Source organism: Hylaeus volcanicus, chromosome 3 (genome assembly GCF_026283585.1).
Source record: "Hylaeus volcanicus isolate JK05 chromosome 3, UHH_iyHylVolc1.0_haploid, whole genome shotgun sequence".
Lineage (NCBI taxonomy): Eukaryota > Metazoa > Arthropoda > Insecta > Hymenoptera > Colletidae > Hylaeus > Hylaeus volcanicus.
In genome coordinates this window covers 21,754,829-21,771,737 of record NC_071978.1, presented here as the reverse complement: position 1 = coordinate 21,771,737, position 16,909 = coordinate 21,754,829, and the positions used below count along the sequence as shown (strand labels likewise).

Sequence of the window (16,909 nt, the reverse complement as noted above, 5' to 3'; positions counted from 1 at the left end):
AATGTTTCATCCCTGTGTGGGGGAGATGAAGGAAGCGAACGAAACTTACACGGTTACTATCTTTTTAATCTGCATAATTTTACGATAAATACCGTGGCACGGACGAAGGAACCAGGTGCGAGCCGTGACGCGGGTGCTAAGGGTGGACGGAAGTCTTTCAGGGGTGGTGGAAAGAGGAAGCATTCAAAATGAAAGAAATAATTTGAAATCTTTGGAAAAAAAAAACAATGTTACCTTAAATTTGATACTATTGACATCGATTGGCAAAGTACAGCAAGGTAGGATAGGTAGATAGAAAGACAGGGTTAGGTCTGCAAAGGGTGCAGAACATTCTAATTATGCATTAAACTCGGAAAAGGTTCGTGTTATACAAACTACTCGGTTTGGAAGATCAGCTTGAAGATACAGAATTCTATATTATTTAAATTCAGAAGATGAATAGTCAAGTCTCACTCAGAAAGAAATTTATAAATAGAAATAAATAAAATTTAAATATTTCCAAATCCTAAGCATAATTGACGATATCGTGAGGCTAAATAACCTTCACCCTACCTATTCTATCATTTTGTATATTCTCCAGATGGATCGAAAACTGAAAATAATTGTGGGAAGTACTTTTTGGGGAAAGAGATAGGACTCGTTCGTAACGGGAAATACACTGGTATCGCTCCTTGAAGGAACGCCAAAGAGATACCAGGGCGGATAGGGATGGGAGACCTCGTAATAATATGCTTTCTTTTTCTCCGCCGTCTGTTTTAGACCCGTTTCGGTAAACAGGCGCCTGCTTTTAAAGATTACTCCACGCGCTCAAGGGATCTCCGGAACGCAAAGTTCCTCTCACGGCCGGCTGCGAAATAACGAGGCGAGCTAATTGGACGGACGTAATTGTTAATTTACTAATAGCCTCGTTGGCTCCTGACGTCTTTTAATTATACGCACGCGAAAGTGTCCCGCTGCTAGACGAGATTTAAGATTTTCATCGCGAGCCTGACCCCAGCTGTGATCAAACGTGGCTGTTACGGTCGCGAGCTTGATACCTTTGCCGTAAATCGTTTCCCCCCTGGTGAAATTACAGCTGGGATTTCAGATAGACGATAAATTCACGTAGAAGAAGATCTTAAATAATTATCCGTGTAGCAGGAATATTTTGCGCGTAGCTATATCTTCAAACCAAAACAATTCGTTCACTAATTAACATAAATAAAATGCAGATTTACTTTATCAACGGTATGAAAAATCGATTAACCTGCAAATAATAAATCGTGGACTGAAATTCATTAATTACTTTATTGCTTTCTTGCTTCGAACAAAATTTGGTTTCCTTACTCGGTTTACTATTTTTCAGCATCTATTAACATCATATTGGACTCCTTACTAGCTTCCCACCTTTTTCATTTTTATTCCTCTACATTGTTTCACCAAACATCGACCAAGGGTTCGAATCAAATATATCATAAAACTGTTTAACTTCTATCCTATTGGAACGAGCGCTGTCACCGAAATTGGTCGACTCCGAGTTTCCGATTTCGCGGTTTCGTTTCCTCGGGGGCGTTAGCCGATCGAACGTCATCAATTTCCTTCCAAGGGGGCCACGCGGGCGTCGCGAGAATCACGGTTATGCATACGGAAACTTTTAGAATGTTGTTTCGTAGTCGACGTGCTCGCGCTTATGAAGTTCATGAATTCATTACCGGCGGGGCTCGTTACGTGAAGCGGCGCGTTCATTTAGAGCCCTCCTGGAACTGGAACGCATGCCTGCGAGCCCGTCGCGGTTATTTTCAATGTTTCTTCGTTAGGTCGCGGTGCTCTTAATCCCTGGCATTCATTAATCTTCGGGCCAATTATTTAGCACGAAGTCCTCTTGGTTATTGCAGCCCACTTAATGAGAAAGGATATCGCCGTATAATTCGGCTATGGTCGCGACGGAATATTTAAAACCAACCGCATGAAACCTATGACGTGCAATTCTTACGGCTGAAATGTTATTTTCATCGTTGGCAGCTTTATCGGGTTTAATAGAAACGGCTTAAAGGAAAACATAAACTTTGAGTCCCTAAAAGTATTATATTTAAGAATTTTTTTTATAATATTAAATGTCTGATATATCTTAGAAGTATATGCTTCAAAGAATATTTTCGTCAATTTTTACGGTAATAATTCCACGATGATACAGTTATAGAGCAATAGAGAACATGAGTAGAAACTATTTAGAAACGTAGCAGTAGTCATGAGTCGACTTAAGGGGAATGAATCCGTGCTTGGTCAGACAGAGTCCACATAAGAGAGTCGAGGTGGTCGTCCCACTTTGCGGGCTTTAAAAAATCGACTTGTTTTTACACTTTATGGAAGTACGAAGCATCCAGTAAATCCATATGTCCGTAAAATTACGTTAAAAAATTTGTTAACTTGACAAAGTTGTAATCCTCTGACCAAGGTGGAGAACGAGTGAAAAGTTGGATAACCCGGTTTAACTTTAAATGCGTTTTTCTCGGTACCGTGTTTTCAAACTTGTGTGTGCGATATACTGAAGGACGGTTCCAACTCCGAGTTCAGATTTTATTTGGTAATATTTTTCGAAAGGATCCCATTAAAATTCAAGATGAAGGTTTTTAGTGTTCAGAAACGTTAAAATTGACCCGCAGAAAAGGGTCTATACTTCTTCTCAAAAAATTCCCAAAGATGACCCCATTTCCCGAAGCACTAAAACGAGAAATTTCCTTAATCTTTATACGACCGTGCAGGGTTCATCACAGGTTCCAGCCTCATTATTTCGTTGATAACTCATTGACTTCGTTAAGTTAATATTTCATATTGAAGATAATCCTCTCCTCTAATCTTCCCAGCCTTTGCCGCAGTTGCACGTTACCAAATTATCTTAAATTCCCCGAAATTAAATAATTTAGTTCAAAGGCGAGTAAACAATCTTCTATAGAGTTGTTTAGCACGAGATAAATTATAAATTACAGTTAAACAACATGAATTAACCAAGAACATACAGTCACTCCCATAAGTAATCGTACCTTCTGTTTCTTGAATACATTTGTATAAATTAAACAATAGAATTGACATTCCCAAATAAATTTTTCAATATAAATATGTACAGTTAAATCATGTATATATTTATAAAAAGAACATTTATTTGGAAACATCAAACCTATCATTTAGTCTAGACGAATTTCTTATGGTACTGGCTGTATGTTTACCAGTCAAATTTTCCTTTACTCAATTCTCTTGCAGTTATTTCAACTCTAAAGTGCCTATAACACAATCCTGCCAAATCTACCGTATGATCGAACCCTCGTCCAACTAGCAAACTTGTCAAGCTACCGATCCCTCGTCCAACTACTCGGTACATGACCGTCCTCATCAGAGGGCTCATCGTCCCTCGCCCTCCCGCTGAATACTTAACGCGAACTAAAATCACGTGGTCGTCCAAAGATTAAAGGGGCCGGTTCAACTGGGCGAAAAGGGTCCCCGTCGTGTAATTTCGATGCCCCCAGGTGTGCGTAATCCGTTCGTAACGTGTGTTAACAGAGATCGCGCCGCAGCTGGTCTACAGGTTTATCGAGCAGACGATGCAAACCGGCCCGTCGGTTTCCCTGAAATGCAGCGCCGCGGGTAATCCCACGCCGCAAATTTCCTGGCTGCTGGATGGATTTCCGCTTCCGCAAAACGACAGGCTACTGATTGGCCAGTACGTGACTGTGTACGGGGACGTGATATCGCACGTCAACATCTCGTCGGTGAAGTCCGAAGACGGGGGCGAGTACGAGTGCATCGCCAGCAGCCGCGCGGGGGAGGCGAGGCACTCGGCGAGGCTCAATATTTACGGTGAGTCCCTGAGAGATGAGAGAGAGAGAAAGGGAGAGGAGGGAAGACTGTTAAGGAGAAGAATCGTCGGCTGGTGTCGATTGAAATTGACTGGAAACCCGGAGGGAATATTACGTTTCTCCTGGAATCGATCGTTGGGAATATCGGCTTGATGGGATCCCTTTGTCATTAGCGTGGCTCGTTTCTGTGGCCCATCCCAGGGGTGGGGGCGATTTCTGTTAATTAAAAACCACCCCTCCTGTTTTATCGACGATTATACCGGTCGCGATTGGATCGCGATGCGGAAAGTGTAATGGAGTTACGTTGGACCTTTGGGAATGCATTTGAGACTTAAAGGGATTCTATCAATCCTTGTGTAAAAAGTATCGAGTTTTGTTTGTATTGAGTTTCTTTTTAGGACTTAGAGTCTCGAAGATATACCCTTAAAATGGACTGTTGGAAGTAAACAAATCGAGACAGACATGAGCCTTTGTATTGAGTTTTCGATATTGGCGCTCTTAAGTTAATTATTTTTCTTCTTGGCGAGAAACAGTGATTTTATCTTTGTTTCACGCAGATGTACAGTTAACCAGGGTGCGAACAAACAGACAAACGCGTTAGTCAAGTTACAGAATAAGAAAGAACATAAGTAGAGATAGTTTAGAGTCCACCGAAGGGGAATGAGCCCGTATCTAGTCAGACAGCCCTCACGCAAGGAAAAAAAAATTAAGAGGAGTCTTTCTACCTTAGATATTCCAAACAATTATTAATTTTGTGCAATTACAAAGTGCCTAGAATCGCCTCTAAAATTACATTAAATGATTTGTCAACTTAACAAAGCTACAAAAATAATACATTTCCTATTAACTTTATTGAAGTTTCCATGATTGAATCGATGCAGTTTCCTTACGCACCCAAATAGTCTATCCGCAATAAACCACATTTCAAATCATAATTTTCATTCTATATCACATTAACCCGCATTTAAAGCATCCAACTCGTGGCACAATTAGACCAGTCCACCGCAACGTTGCAACGGAGCCCCCAGACAAAGTGCGAGTTTCTAACAACGACGTTCAAGTTCAAGGAAGCCCCGTTCCGCCGCAAACGAGAATTCGTACGAAATTAGAGTCGCTTTCATCCGTTGCGTCCCAGCGGTTGCCGAGTTTGGACAAAAGCGAACTCCCGAAGCATCGACGATGTTTGCTCTGGTTTTCTTGAAAAAAACTGGGACAATGAGGGGATGAAAGCGACGGGCGGATTGGCTCCGCCCTTTGTCCACTAATTTGATTCCTGGCTGAAAGGGCGAATTACTTTCCGAATACACGTTTTATTGCTTGTCAATCGCAGGTTTGCCGTACGTCAGAGCCATGTCCACGATTTCGGCGGTCGCTGGGAAACGGTTCCACATCAAATGCCCGGTAGCTGGCTATCCCATTGACTCGATAATTTGGGAGAAAGGTGAGTAAACACGTTTTATTTTCGTTAAACGCCTGGGCTCATTTACATGGTGTAATTAAAGTCAGCAACGCGCCCGACCGTGCGGTTTCAAGTTTCAATTAGCGGCAGCGCGCGTGCCAGTTTTCAACGCTGCGAAATTCGAACCCATCGAGGGGGAACACATGTCGTTTTCGTAATTTCCACGAGTTTTCAGAGATGGGAGCGAAAGTCTTGCCTGGGTGAAAATTTCGAATAACGAAATAAACTCGAGGCACTTTCATGTAAGACTGCCTGTGTTTTTCAATATTTTTTTTTTTTTAATGTACACGAGCAACTGCTGTAATCTTGTAAGGAACACAGGTTTTTATTTATTAAAGAGACTTAAGCTAAAATTCGAAACCTATCCAATTTCGAATAACGATGCTTGAATCGACCATCCGCGTTTTTATTTCGTTTTTACAACTGACGAGGATTTACTGTAGTTTGAAAAGTTGCTCGAATTAATCAAGCTATTCTGCATCAGCTCGTCCATGTTATTGTTCTCAGATGGAGTGAAGCTGCCAACCAACATGAGACAGAGAGTGGTGAATGGCAGTCTGTTTATAGAGACGGTGCAACGAGCCGCCGATCAGGGCACGTACACGTGCACTGCCAGGAACAAGCATAATTTCACCTCGCAACGGACGGTTGAAATACGGGTCCTAGGTGAGTAAGCAGAAAAACAGATATCCTTTCGATACAGGTCTTTTTCAGGCTTTACAGGGCAGGGCGATTGAATTCACCGAGTCGTTCGGACTCTGTTGCTCGAATATCGTTCACCTCGAGAAGTTTACTGTCCTTCGTGCTTGGTAAACTGTGTCTGGAAAGTTTCGAGTCCGAGCGTAGTAAGAATTATCGTCATCTGAAAACGATTTCGACGCTGTTATATCGATCTACCCTTACTAGTACCTCTCGAGGTCCTTAACATGTTAACTGGCGAGTTGATTCCATGAAACTTCCCTTAGAAACCTGCTCCCAGGTTTTTCCCATAATTTATACTAGAGGTTACCAATGCTTAACTCGAAGGATACATGCACGATATATTCACTTTAAATATTTTGCACACTTGGCTAAAATTCAAACTTTACTAACAATATTAAATTTCGCAATCTCAATAGCTCTCCATATCGTTTAATCAACATCGAAACGAAACGAACAGCTCCGCGACGCGTTGGCAGATCAACCATAATCGCGTTACGATGGGATCAGAATATCTCCTCCACGTTTGCTCCAGAGACTCGCCAGACACAGGTTGCAAGCAAAATTCGAGTCTCCCCGTGAGACGAGAGTAATCGTCTCGAAACAGCGTCGCTTGTGATCGTTCGGAGCATTAAAGAACGATCAACAACGACGCTGACGAGCCTGAAGCTACATTATTCCCACCTGTTCGAATACCGTCCACCCGTTCCCCGCCCGTAATTTTTCGTTCCCCTAGCAATCGTGTATTAATTACATTTCGTGTGTGCACAATGTCCCGGGCGTGTTTGACGCGTGCCGCCAAATTCACCTGCACACAAAATGTTTCTATATCAGGTTTACGGAGCGAATTCCGTGTACTCCATTGTTTATCGCTGGGCGGGATCACCCGACGCGGGGCAGCATTCCTTCGGGTTTCCGGTTCGATGGTTCCAGGCCGCGCAAATTTTCGAAACGCGATCCACGAATGTTCATTGAACCCTACCGGTGGGCACAATTATTTTTGACAAGCAGATTTTTATGATTGACATTTGCATCCATTGTAACGTTCAGGAGCAAATTTGTGTAGAAGTAATAACGAATCAGCGGCTGTCCTTTTTTTTATTTCGTATTCGAAATTTATCCGTAGGTAAAGATTTTGCCCACCTCTGGGTCCTCTGATCCTGTGTATTGAGATACACGTGTACACGTGCCACTTTTATATGGGAAAATGAATATTGAAATTGTATTTAAGGTTGTATGCATATGTTATTTATTCCTCACTGTTACACTCACGTGTGTTGACCATTCAAGAAACTTCAATTGATGTAATAGATCAAATCACACAATATTAATCACTGGAGAAACAAGTTCAAATAAAAAATAGTTCTACTGCATTGAAAGTGTACAGTGAGATGACAGTGCACGGTTAATATGCCCAATCTTAAATGCAAGTCTATCGAAATAAGGAGTACCAGGAGTACTCTTCTTCATTTCACGTGTACGCGTGAATTCATGCTCCACGTAAAATAGAGTTTATCCCTCGAAAACGAACCGTAGTCTTCAAGATATCAAGGATACCACGTGTTCGACGCGCCCCTTGTACTCGGTGCATTATTTTTGCTCCTGCACTTTATCCCAAGTATAGTAACGTTTGAAGAAGATAAATCCGCAGAGTGCGGCGTGAAACATATTCGATTCCGAGCAAACATTGGTCGCGCTGTTTAATCGACGCTGCCTCGCGAAGAAACCCCCGGGAGACCCAGGTCTGTGATTCTAAAGCTGGGAAAGTGCGACGGAACTTCTAAAAATTCGAGAACTTGCCGTAAGTTGCCTCAAAGGATCCAGTGCCGGGTGTTCCAGTGGGGTAGGAATATCGTTCGCGCCACTCTAACCCTCCTGGCAAGAATGTCGCGCCCTCTACTTAACACCCTTCACCACGTTGTCCGCCGCGGATTTTTCCAGGGAAATCCTCTCGCACTGTACTATCATCTTCTACTCCAACCAAATGACTGTCAATGGGGTGTGCGCCTTGGAATTTCATATTTTCTAGAATATTCGCGAAGGGATTGGTAACTAATCTTTTACACAATTGAGAAAAGTTGTTTTTTCATGTTACATTTGTTTATATTTGAAAGGACCAAGCACCGCAGAAATCCTATTTTATTATTTGGGGAACACCTTTTAAAACGTTCGACAATCGTTGGCAAATGCCATATAAAATCACTACAGTGCTCTGAGTTTATACATAAATAGTAGGAAGTGCCTGTGTCTGTATTTAAACCGATACAAGCAGAGCACTGGATCAACATGAGTATTTTTCATATAACATGTTAACTCATTTCACTCGAATTATCCATTTGAAATATTTTGATTGAAATCCAAACAAGTCGCATCGCTCGAACACTATCTCAGCTAGTTACTTCTTACACTCATTTCAAACAAAAATTGCCTCGCTATCAAATGTGATCTAGACGGGTGGCCAACGTGGTAAAGAGTCCTGTGAATGTTCGCAACCGTGGTGTAGGCGATCGCGTTCGTTTTCTCTGTATGCTAGAACGGAACAACGATACGCGAGACAACAAAGGGAATCGAATTCGACAAGACAACGGGCGGCGATCGATGATCGAAAGGAATCGGGGAAACACCGCAAGGCTAATTAATCCACCGGGAGCCAATTACTCCACTCTCGTCGTTTCTATTTACCCGTGCCGCGGCGTGACCGCGTTCTAATGGTAATTAGCCCGAGCGAGCAGGCATCGCCTTATTCCTACGCCACTGGATCCGCTTTGCGTTCCCGGAGCAAAGGAGGAGACAATCAAAGGGACCGGCGCACACTGTTCTGTGCCCTGAAATCCAATCATCCGCGCTGGGAGTCCAACGCCAGCTTCTGTAGCTTTGGACACGATCGAAAAAGTTTCTCGCCCGTTCGTGGAAAGAGATTTCTTATCGACTAACGTCGTCGAGCTGCGATTCGATCGCTGCGTAGCGCGTCTGCCACTGGCAGCTGGAGGAACACTTCCGAGGGGGCACGCTCCGTTCGAGTTAAGGGGCTTGAGAATCGTGGCAGTAATTATGCTTCAGAGAGTTCCGTTTTAAAGATTTCTATAAGCTGAACAAATAATTCTGCGAATCTTCTACGTATTATTTAAAATATCTACGAAGTAACAACCCCTCCTTCGTACATTTCTTAGTCTCACCTCTCTAAACACTGTCAAAAAAAAAAGATGTCGTGATGTGAAATCCTATCGTACCTGAATTCTATATTTTTTATTACTCGCGCCACGATTCTCTAGGCTTTGAAATATCCTCGAACGCGGGTTTTCGCTATACGAGGGATGGACAGACGGATTCACAGCGAGCGTGGCTCTCGAAGGCATTCTCCTCAGCTGCCAGTGATACGTACGCGCGCTCTACGGTGTGTACGTGTGCGTGTATGCGCCTATCTGTCTCTACTCTCCTTCGCTCTCTGTCTTCTCTATGTGCGTCACCTGGATATCCGTGCGTTTGACAACACTCGCGAACGTACCCACGCACCAGAGCACAGCACTTCACTGCATCGCTCAAGCATCTGTCCTTGCACGCGCTCTCGCCTAAACTGCTCTGTATATTATATTCCGTGCGTGTACTTTTGTACATAAAAATTCATATCGCGGCGATACTACCGTACTCTGGATAGGTACGGGGACCCGCTGTACGTGTACACGGGATAAATTGCACGGAGCGCAGGGACGAGGGGGGATTTTAATCGCGTCAACCCCGAGGAAACTCGGGGCGAAAGAAGTTTCTTTTCAACGGTGCGATGAGATAGGTATCGGGGGAGGAAGAAGTCAGGCTATCGGTTATTTATTGGATCCTTGAATAAGCTGTGTCGCGTATTGTCCGAACGTGAACACGGTTTTAATTCGTTTAGGAGTGCTTGAGAATTCGGTAGGGTATTTAAATAATGAGTTTGGTATTTCTGGGAGTTTATGAATTGAAAACGTCGCTCTCAATCCTTAGTTTAAGGATATCGAATAATCCAGATCCGTCGTAAAATTGAAACTAGTATCAATAGAAAATTAGAATGGTTTACACAATTTGAACAGTCGCAATATCGTCAAAATCGAACGAATATGATTAGTCTAAGAATATTGGCTAAAATATTCCTTGAAAAATTGGAAAAAGTAAGTCGAGGTCGAAGTTTCGGTAGTCTGAAAATTCTGTAACGTTTGAAAGGTCCGACAGATTTCAAATAGAACGATCTACATTGTCAATATTTACCTGTCTGGAATCTAAATGCTCGATCTTTGGAGTCCAAGACACCTTCGATTGAAAGGCCTGATGCGGTTCCCGAGCTCAGTTCTAATACCCCGTCTGTCGTCACTTTTGTTCGATACGACAGAGATTGATGGCCATTTAAACATCGCGGCAGTGTCGGAGCTCCCCTTGGCGCACGACACGGATGAAAGTCTTCGATCGCTAGTATTTGGCCAAGAAAAGCTGTTCGCGATATTACCCAGATCGCGATTCGTCACGTTCCAAATTACGCTTCTTCTTGTTATTTTTTATCTTAGATGCACCCTACCAGTCTCAAGCTAAATTTCAATAAAGCATCACGATCCCAATTATAATAGCATTGTACTAAATTCTCAAGTATAATTTTCCAGTATTCATTAGACTACAATAAGCTATTACAACTACATTAGAAGGATCCCTTAAAAAATAAAAAATTGCAACGATAAAGTTCGTTAACAAGAAATTAAGACCCACAAGAAAGCAGAATCGTATTATAGTTTTCAAGGAATACCAAACCTTACCGTCTTATGCAATGATCTGTCGATAATGGTTTGAGCGAGATAAAAATATAATGACAAAAGCAATATCGTTTACCAGTACGATCGAAGCGCCCCGTGCATCGAAGAACGTGTACACGCACCTGTACATAAACACGCTGTTGTCGAAGCATCGATATTCTATCGCGTGACTCTGTCGCCGTTTCTTTCGCGCGTTGCGCACTTCACTCGAGGCTGCCGTGCACCCTCTCCACGATACTGTTACAACACCGTCCTGTAGGGTGGAATCGCGCAATGTTGTCGGCAATTTTCGTAATTGAAGGGTAAAAAGTGAACGTCGAGTACGCCTGCCGCGACCGAATTATGCCAGCTCGAAAGCAATCAATCCAAGTACCGTCGATTGTTTTCCCTTTCGCGGGAAAACTCACGCGGAAGTTTCGCGTGCTTGTTTATCGACGCCACTACGTGATCATGTCTGAATTCAACAGTTAAAGTATTACAAAACGTGGAATACCAATTACTCTTTAGCAAGCGACTGGAAAACGAGAGGCTTGTTTACTTCATTTCTCGGTTATCGAGGTGTATTTATTAGTAAGCTCTCCAATCATAATACATTCGTCATTTACTTTATCGAAATGTAAAATGTATTTGTTGCTATTGCGGTATTATATATCTATGTCAATTCATTCCTCTTTGCATCATAACTGTACTTATCGAAGGGTCCTCCCACGGAATGGTACTTATTACTATGTTCTTTATAATTACGAAATTGCTATGAATTCATATTAAAAACACTTGCTGTTTATCTCCGTCTAATAAACGGAAATTATAGAAGCAAAAGAGCCTTTCAACCGAATCTGTCCTCATTTGCTAAGAGGTAATTGCCATTTCTCGTTCATTCCCGTTTGATCATTTACGTGCAAAACGATAGAATGAATTGAATTGCGCGGAAATTGGAGTCTTTAGTGAAAAATACGGGACGGTTTCGGCGAACGAATAAATTTACTAATTAATACGGACCGAGGGGGATAATTTTTGGACATTTTTTTAACGCGCTCGGACGAATCCGGATGGAATTGACGCGAGCCAAAGCGCTCGCTGGTCGATGGGAGAAGCCGTTTCGATGAAAAATTTTACATCAACCGCCGACTATAGGGGTTATATATCAATGGCGTTGCTGCTTGTTCGCGCAACATCGGTTTTATCGTTGAACGGATCGAGGGGAAGAAGCGCATTACACCAGTTACGATCGTTGCATGCCACGCGCTTTAGCGATATTGAAAGAACGATGGGTGGATGGAAACGCGGAAACGAGTGCAAAGCTTCCAGGAGAGATACAATTATCGACGAAACCTGTTTGAAAATTGTGTAGAAACGGTGTACGTTTGTCGAACTTGGCTCGAGTGCTTCTCGATCAATCGTTTCTCCGATCGAGTGTTTAATCGGATGGAGTAATTTCGCGCTTTTTTCGCGGCAAGGCAGCTGGCGCGGTATAAAATAGGTCGGCAGAGCTCTTTTACCCTTCGATAGATTGTTTGTGGAATTGTTGTTCGAGGGGTTCTTTGGATTTCAGGACACTGAATGGAGCAGGGATGGTGAATTTTGGAGAGTTGTTGTAATTTGCTATCTTCGATCGATCGAGTCATTTGTGGTTACTCGCATAACTGAATTGAGAAACCGTTGGTGGATTTGTAGAGTCACAGTTCGTTTAAATTTAAATCGACCCACTTTACTCTATGAATCGAAAATTTAAACTATGAACGAACACACATAAGGAAGAATAAACTCATCCTGATATCTCCTCAAATAATCACCTGAGCTCTCAGTGTTCCATTTTGGAATCCAAGGAGCACCGCAAATCCAAATAAATTCTCTAATGGCGTAAACGACGAATCCGACTTCTTCCAGTGGAGAAACAGACACGGTGCACCCAGTGAGGTCCGCAACGAGCGGCTGTGTCTCTGAAGCTGTCCGTTTGTATAGAGAACCGCCAACAAAACGTATCCTTTATGCGTCGCGCATTAGGACACTCCGTACGGCTGGTCAACGTTCCCAAACGATCGCTGTCGTCTCGCGAGAAAATTTTCTTCCGACCATTCTCCCCTCCACTTCCCGTTTTCCAGCAGAAAACCCTTCGAGGTCCTTTGAAGACTTTAATGTAGTCGCGTGCGACCGTGGAAATTTAATTAACGCGGCTGTGATTACAAGCAGCACAATATGAACGATCTTTGACCCGGCGCGCGCTTTCATCAACCAAGAGGGCCGACCCTCGTTCGACGTATCGGGACCCAACGGAAATTTTGACGTGCTTCCAAGCTGCTTTTTCGGCCGCGCGGAGTGTCCTACGAACTCGCTTTCTCTATCGACCGGTGCTGCCTGGATTCTTACGTTTTCGAACAAGGGATTCGTGACGGTGAACAACGTCGACGAGTTTCCTTCTGGGATATTCGATCGTCGGTTAAGGACGGGGACTGGTACAATCGATAACGATGATAATCAAGCATTTGATACCGGAGCACTTGGTGCGAAGCATCGATATCTCAGGTGCTTGGTGTCGGGTTACGATGTTCGATGATTTTGGGATTAATATCGATCGATACCGAGCAATACCGAGTTTCGATGTAGTTTAAATTTAACGACACTAATGAGGGGAGGATGAAACTTGTCTACCTCTGATTTCAACCCTGTGTTGGATGAACTTTAGTTTGTCTATCGAAAAATAGACTATTTCTTGATTTAACTGCAGTCGAATAACTTTTTTCTATTGTGGTCTTTCATTGGAAGATTATCAGACGTCTGTTTAGAGTTAATTTTGAAGTTTGAAATATATTCATATTTCATATCTATGGGTAATTCATAAGATTAATCGGAACTGTTTTAGATTGCCTTGTTGTTGTTGCACGGTAGTTAGTGATTCACGTGTTTACAAGTATCGAGTTTAGTATCGTATTCAGTGGAATTTATTGTACATATTGTCCTTTCATTTGTGCAGTAAGATAATGTTTCGGTAGTATTCCGAAAATGGCTTCGAACATGAAATTGAATATTCGCAATAGCATCGACTGCGACTCGGTTTACATACTGCTATCGGCGTGTGTACCTTTGGCAAATTGCGTTTAGCCCAAACGATGGAGTTCAATACACCAAGTAACAATGAAGATTATTATTTCAGTTTAATGGTTTAAAATAGCTTGAATAAAAAAAAATTTGGATCTAACACAGTGTAGCTCTGAGGTAGACTTATCTATTCACGATGAATATATATCCTATAATTAATAAGTTGTTCAATAAGTTTTGTCGCTCGATAAGAGATAGGGTTTGGGTTCGTCATTTTATTTTTTTAAAAATAGCGTTACTGTTTGACGAACACGTGTGAAGATCCATGTAGATCTGTCAACTCATTCGTATACTTACAGCTGTTCAAAGTTGACATGGCATAATATTTTTTCTACAATGGAAAGAATATCGTGCAGTGATAACATTTTTGGTAAATCCTCTAGGTATACTTTCATAAAGGTATCAAAGCAATTGAATACAAAACTTCTGATACATCAATATATCAGTCCCCAAATGGTCCCACAAAATACCAATCGAGGTAGCGTCCGACAGCACCGGTGGACGATTACGACCGTCCGTTCGACGTGCGTGCTCCGATCTTCACGATCCCCCCAACCCTTCTCTCGATTTACCTCTTTTACACCTGAACACATCCGCCCTCCAAGCCCCCAGACCCCCTGTATGCCCTACTAAACCGCGATTCTCTTTACCGATTCTGAACCGCTTTGACTGGGAATGCCACCTTTTGTCTTTGTATTGTTCTTTCAGTGCCACCTAAAATCACGCCTTTCAGTTTTGCTCGCGATTTAAACGTAGGGGACCGTACTAGCATACAGTGCGTGGTCGTGACTGGCGATCTGCCACTGACGTTCACGTGGCTCAAAGATAACGTCCCGATAGAGACGATCAGGACGCCGCAGGATGCTCCGTCGTCCAGCCATAGCCGCGTTCAGGACCCGGCGGGTCCTCGAGACGCGATTAAGGGGCCCAAGCGGGGCCCCAAGGCCGACGGCCAGGCCGAACAGTCCCCGAGAAAGGCCATTACCGTCCGACAATATGACGCTTTTACCAGCGCCCTGAGCATTAGCACGATCGCACCCGCGCACAATGGCACGTACACCTGTCGCGTGGCCAATGGCGCAGACACCGTCGCTCATTCTGCACTCCTTCACGTCAACGGTAAACGCACACCGTTGGTGTACCTTCTTTCGTTTCGCGTTGCGCGTCGACAGAGGTGTCTCGTTGCTCGTCTTCGATCCCCGTCCTCTTGACACGTTCCAACCGCTCGCGACACGGATGGGCGAATTCCCACCTGGACAGACATCTCAGGGAAGATGTCTGTCATAGATCATTCTATATGGATCGGTCATCGAATAATAATTCGAAATATTTTTAATTGCATTGCTCGGGAAGAAGTATCAATTTATTTTGAACGTCCTGAATCTTAGGTTTGACACGTGTCTGGGATCTGTGAATAGTATAATGATGCAGTTCATTTTTTTGATGTTGACAAAGTTCTCTGGTACTATCCGAAGAAAAACTATGAATCTCGTTAATCATTTTTGGATTAATACTATCGTGGTGAAGTTTTCATAGAATATGGCTCTATCAAATTTACTATTACGATGCAACCGAATACCGTGCTATATTTGCATATGTAATTAATGCGCATTAATCATAGCAGTATCAGGTTACTGTTATTAAAGTGAAGCTATTATACGTGCTGCCATAGCACAATATTTAGATATATCACATTATAAATAAATTATAATCAATCGTATCAGATTTTCTTCAATATTAATGTCAACAGATACTCAAAATAATTCAAATCTGTGAGTCGAAACGTTTACAATAAATTAATTTTAATCATTGAGTCCTCGAACACAATTTCGCCCCTCGCACTTGCAAGCGGTTGGAAACGGCGCCGTGGGCCGTGATAGATGTCACGTTGCGCATGTAAGAACGTGACCTTAAGCGGGGTTTTAATTTCCGTCTTTTCCTTTCATCGCGTTGCATCAATCTCGACGTGTCTGCATGCTTCGACGCGCCAAGATCGTGAATTGCATCGTTTGTTGCACGCACGTTCGCCGTTTTGAATGCATCGCGTTTCGGAGTACACTCTCAATCCATTCAGATGAATCACCACTAGTAAAATTATCTGGGAAATTGTTACTCGAGTCAATCTTTATTTATTTTATTTTACGGTTTTGTTGCAATGGAGTATATTATAAAACAGAAAGAGGACAGAAAATGTATTATTCATTGATTATTAAGCCTGGGACTACTGGAGAATGTGAACTATGAATCAGGTTCTTCCATATCGTCATTCTTCTTCAAATTTCTATTTAAAATACTTTATTAACGATATTTTATACTACATTTCTATTTTGGTAAAAAGAAAGTAAAGTGACTTGTATAAGTGCTTGTGTTTTTATTCAAATCAATTTTCAATCAATATTGACTATTTTAGGTATTAAGTAATATCTAACGAGTAAAGAAGAACAATATATCCACCTATCGTATTCAAAACATAATTTAAAACGTATTCCCTCTTTCATAGCTGAAACTATATTCCGTTTCCTTTAAAACTGTTCAAGTTAATGTACATTCACAAATTTCAATACCAGGATCAATACGTTTTCGTGTTATTCACCTGCTTCTCGATGAAACAAGTATCGCCAGAATAGTCCCAGCTTCACTCACGATTCGTGGTACATGATAAAGACAGACTGAGGATTTCCAGCCCGACGGATTACACTCTCGCTTTGAAAAGTAACTGATCGATCGTTGGGTAAGGAAACGGCGTTACGCGGTCGCTCTAACCTGTGGCTAGTATGATCGATCGATCAACGTGCACAGCCCGCTGCATCGCGCCGTGGCGATCAATTTTCCATCGCGCAACGAGTGAAACAAACTTTTTTTTTTGTCACTGCTCGCAGTCTTCCGCCGCGAAGATATCCGTCGGCGTATCGATCGACGCGGATGTATCAATTAACGGGCGTTTGATCTTCCCTCCTCGTCGAACCCACCTCTGTCGACGTTCGCGAGTCGAGTTTCTTAAGCACCGAGTTCGCTGATGATCGTCGCGGACAGGGATGGGCGAAATCTCATTC

The 16,909-nt window shown here is 42.7% G+C and overlaps 1 protein-coding gene across 7 annotated transcripts in view; it reads left to right on the top strand.

Annotated features, from left to right (window-relative positions):
• Positions 1 to 16,909, top strand: part of LOC128873224 (cell adhesion molecule Dscam2-like) — a 209,999-nt gene that overhangs the window by 132,969 nt on the left and 60,121 nt on the right. For 6 of the 7 annotated variants that reach the window (XM_054116629.1, XM_054116627.1, XM_054116623.1 and 3 more), the window contains exons 8-11: positions 3,535 to 3,831; positions 5,161 to 5,271; positions 5,797 to 5,955; positions 14,565 to 14,975. In XM_054116629.1, the coding sequence (XP_053972604.1) occupies positions 3,535 to 3,831; positions 5,161 to 5,271; positions 5,797 to 5,955; positions 14,565 to 14,975 (978 nt within the window). The remainder of the gene's footprint in view (positions 1 to 3,534; positions 3,832 to 5,160; positions 5,272 to 5,796; positions 5,956 to 14,564; positions 14,976 to 16,909) is intronic. The other variant, XM_054116625.1, reaches the window with a different exon arrangement.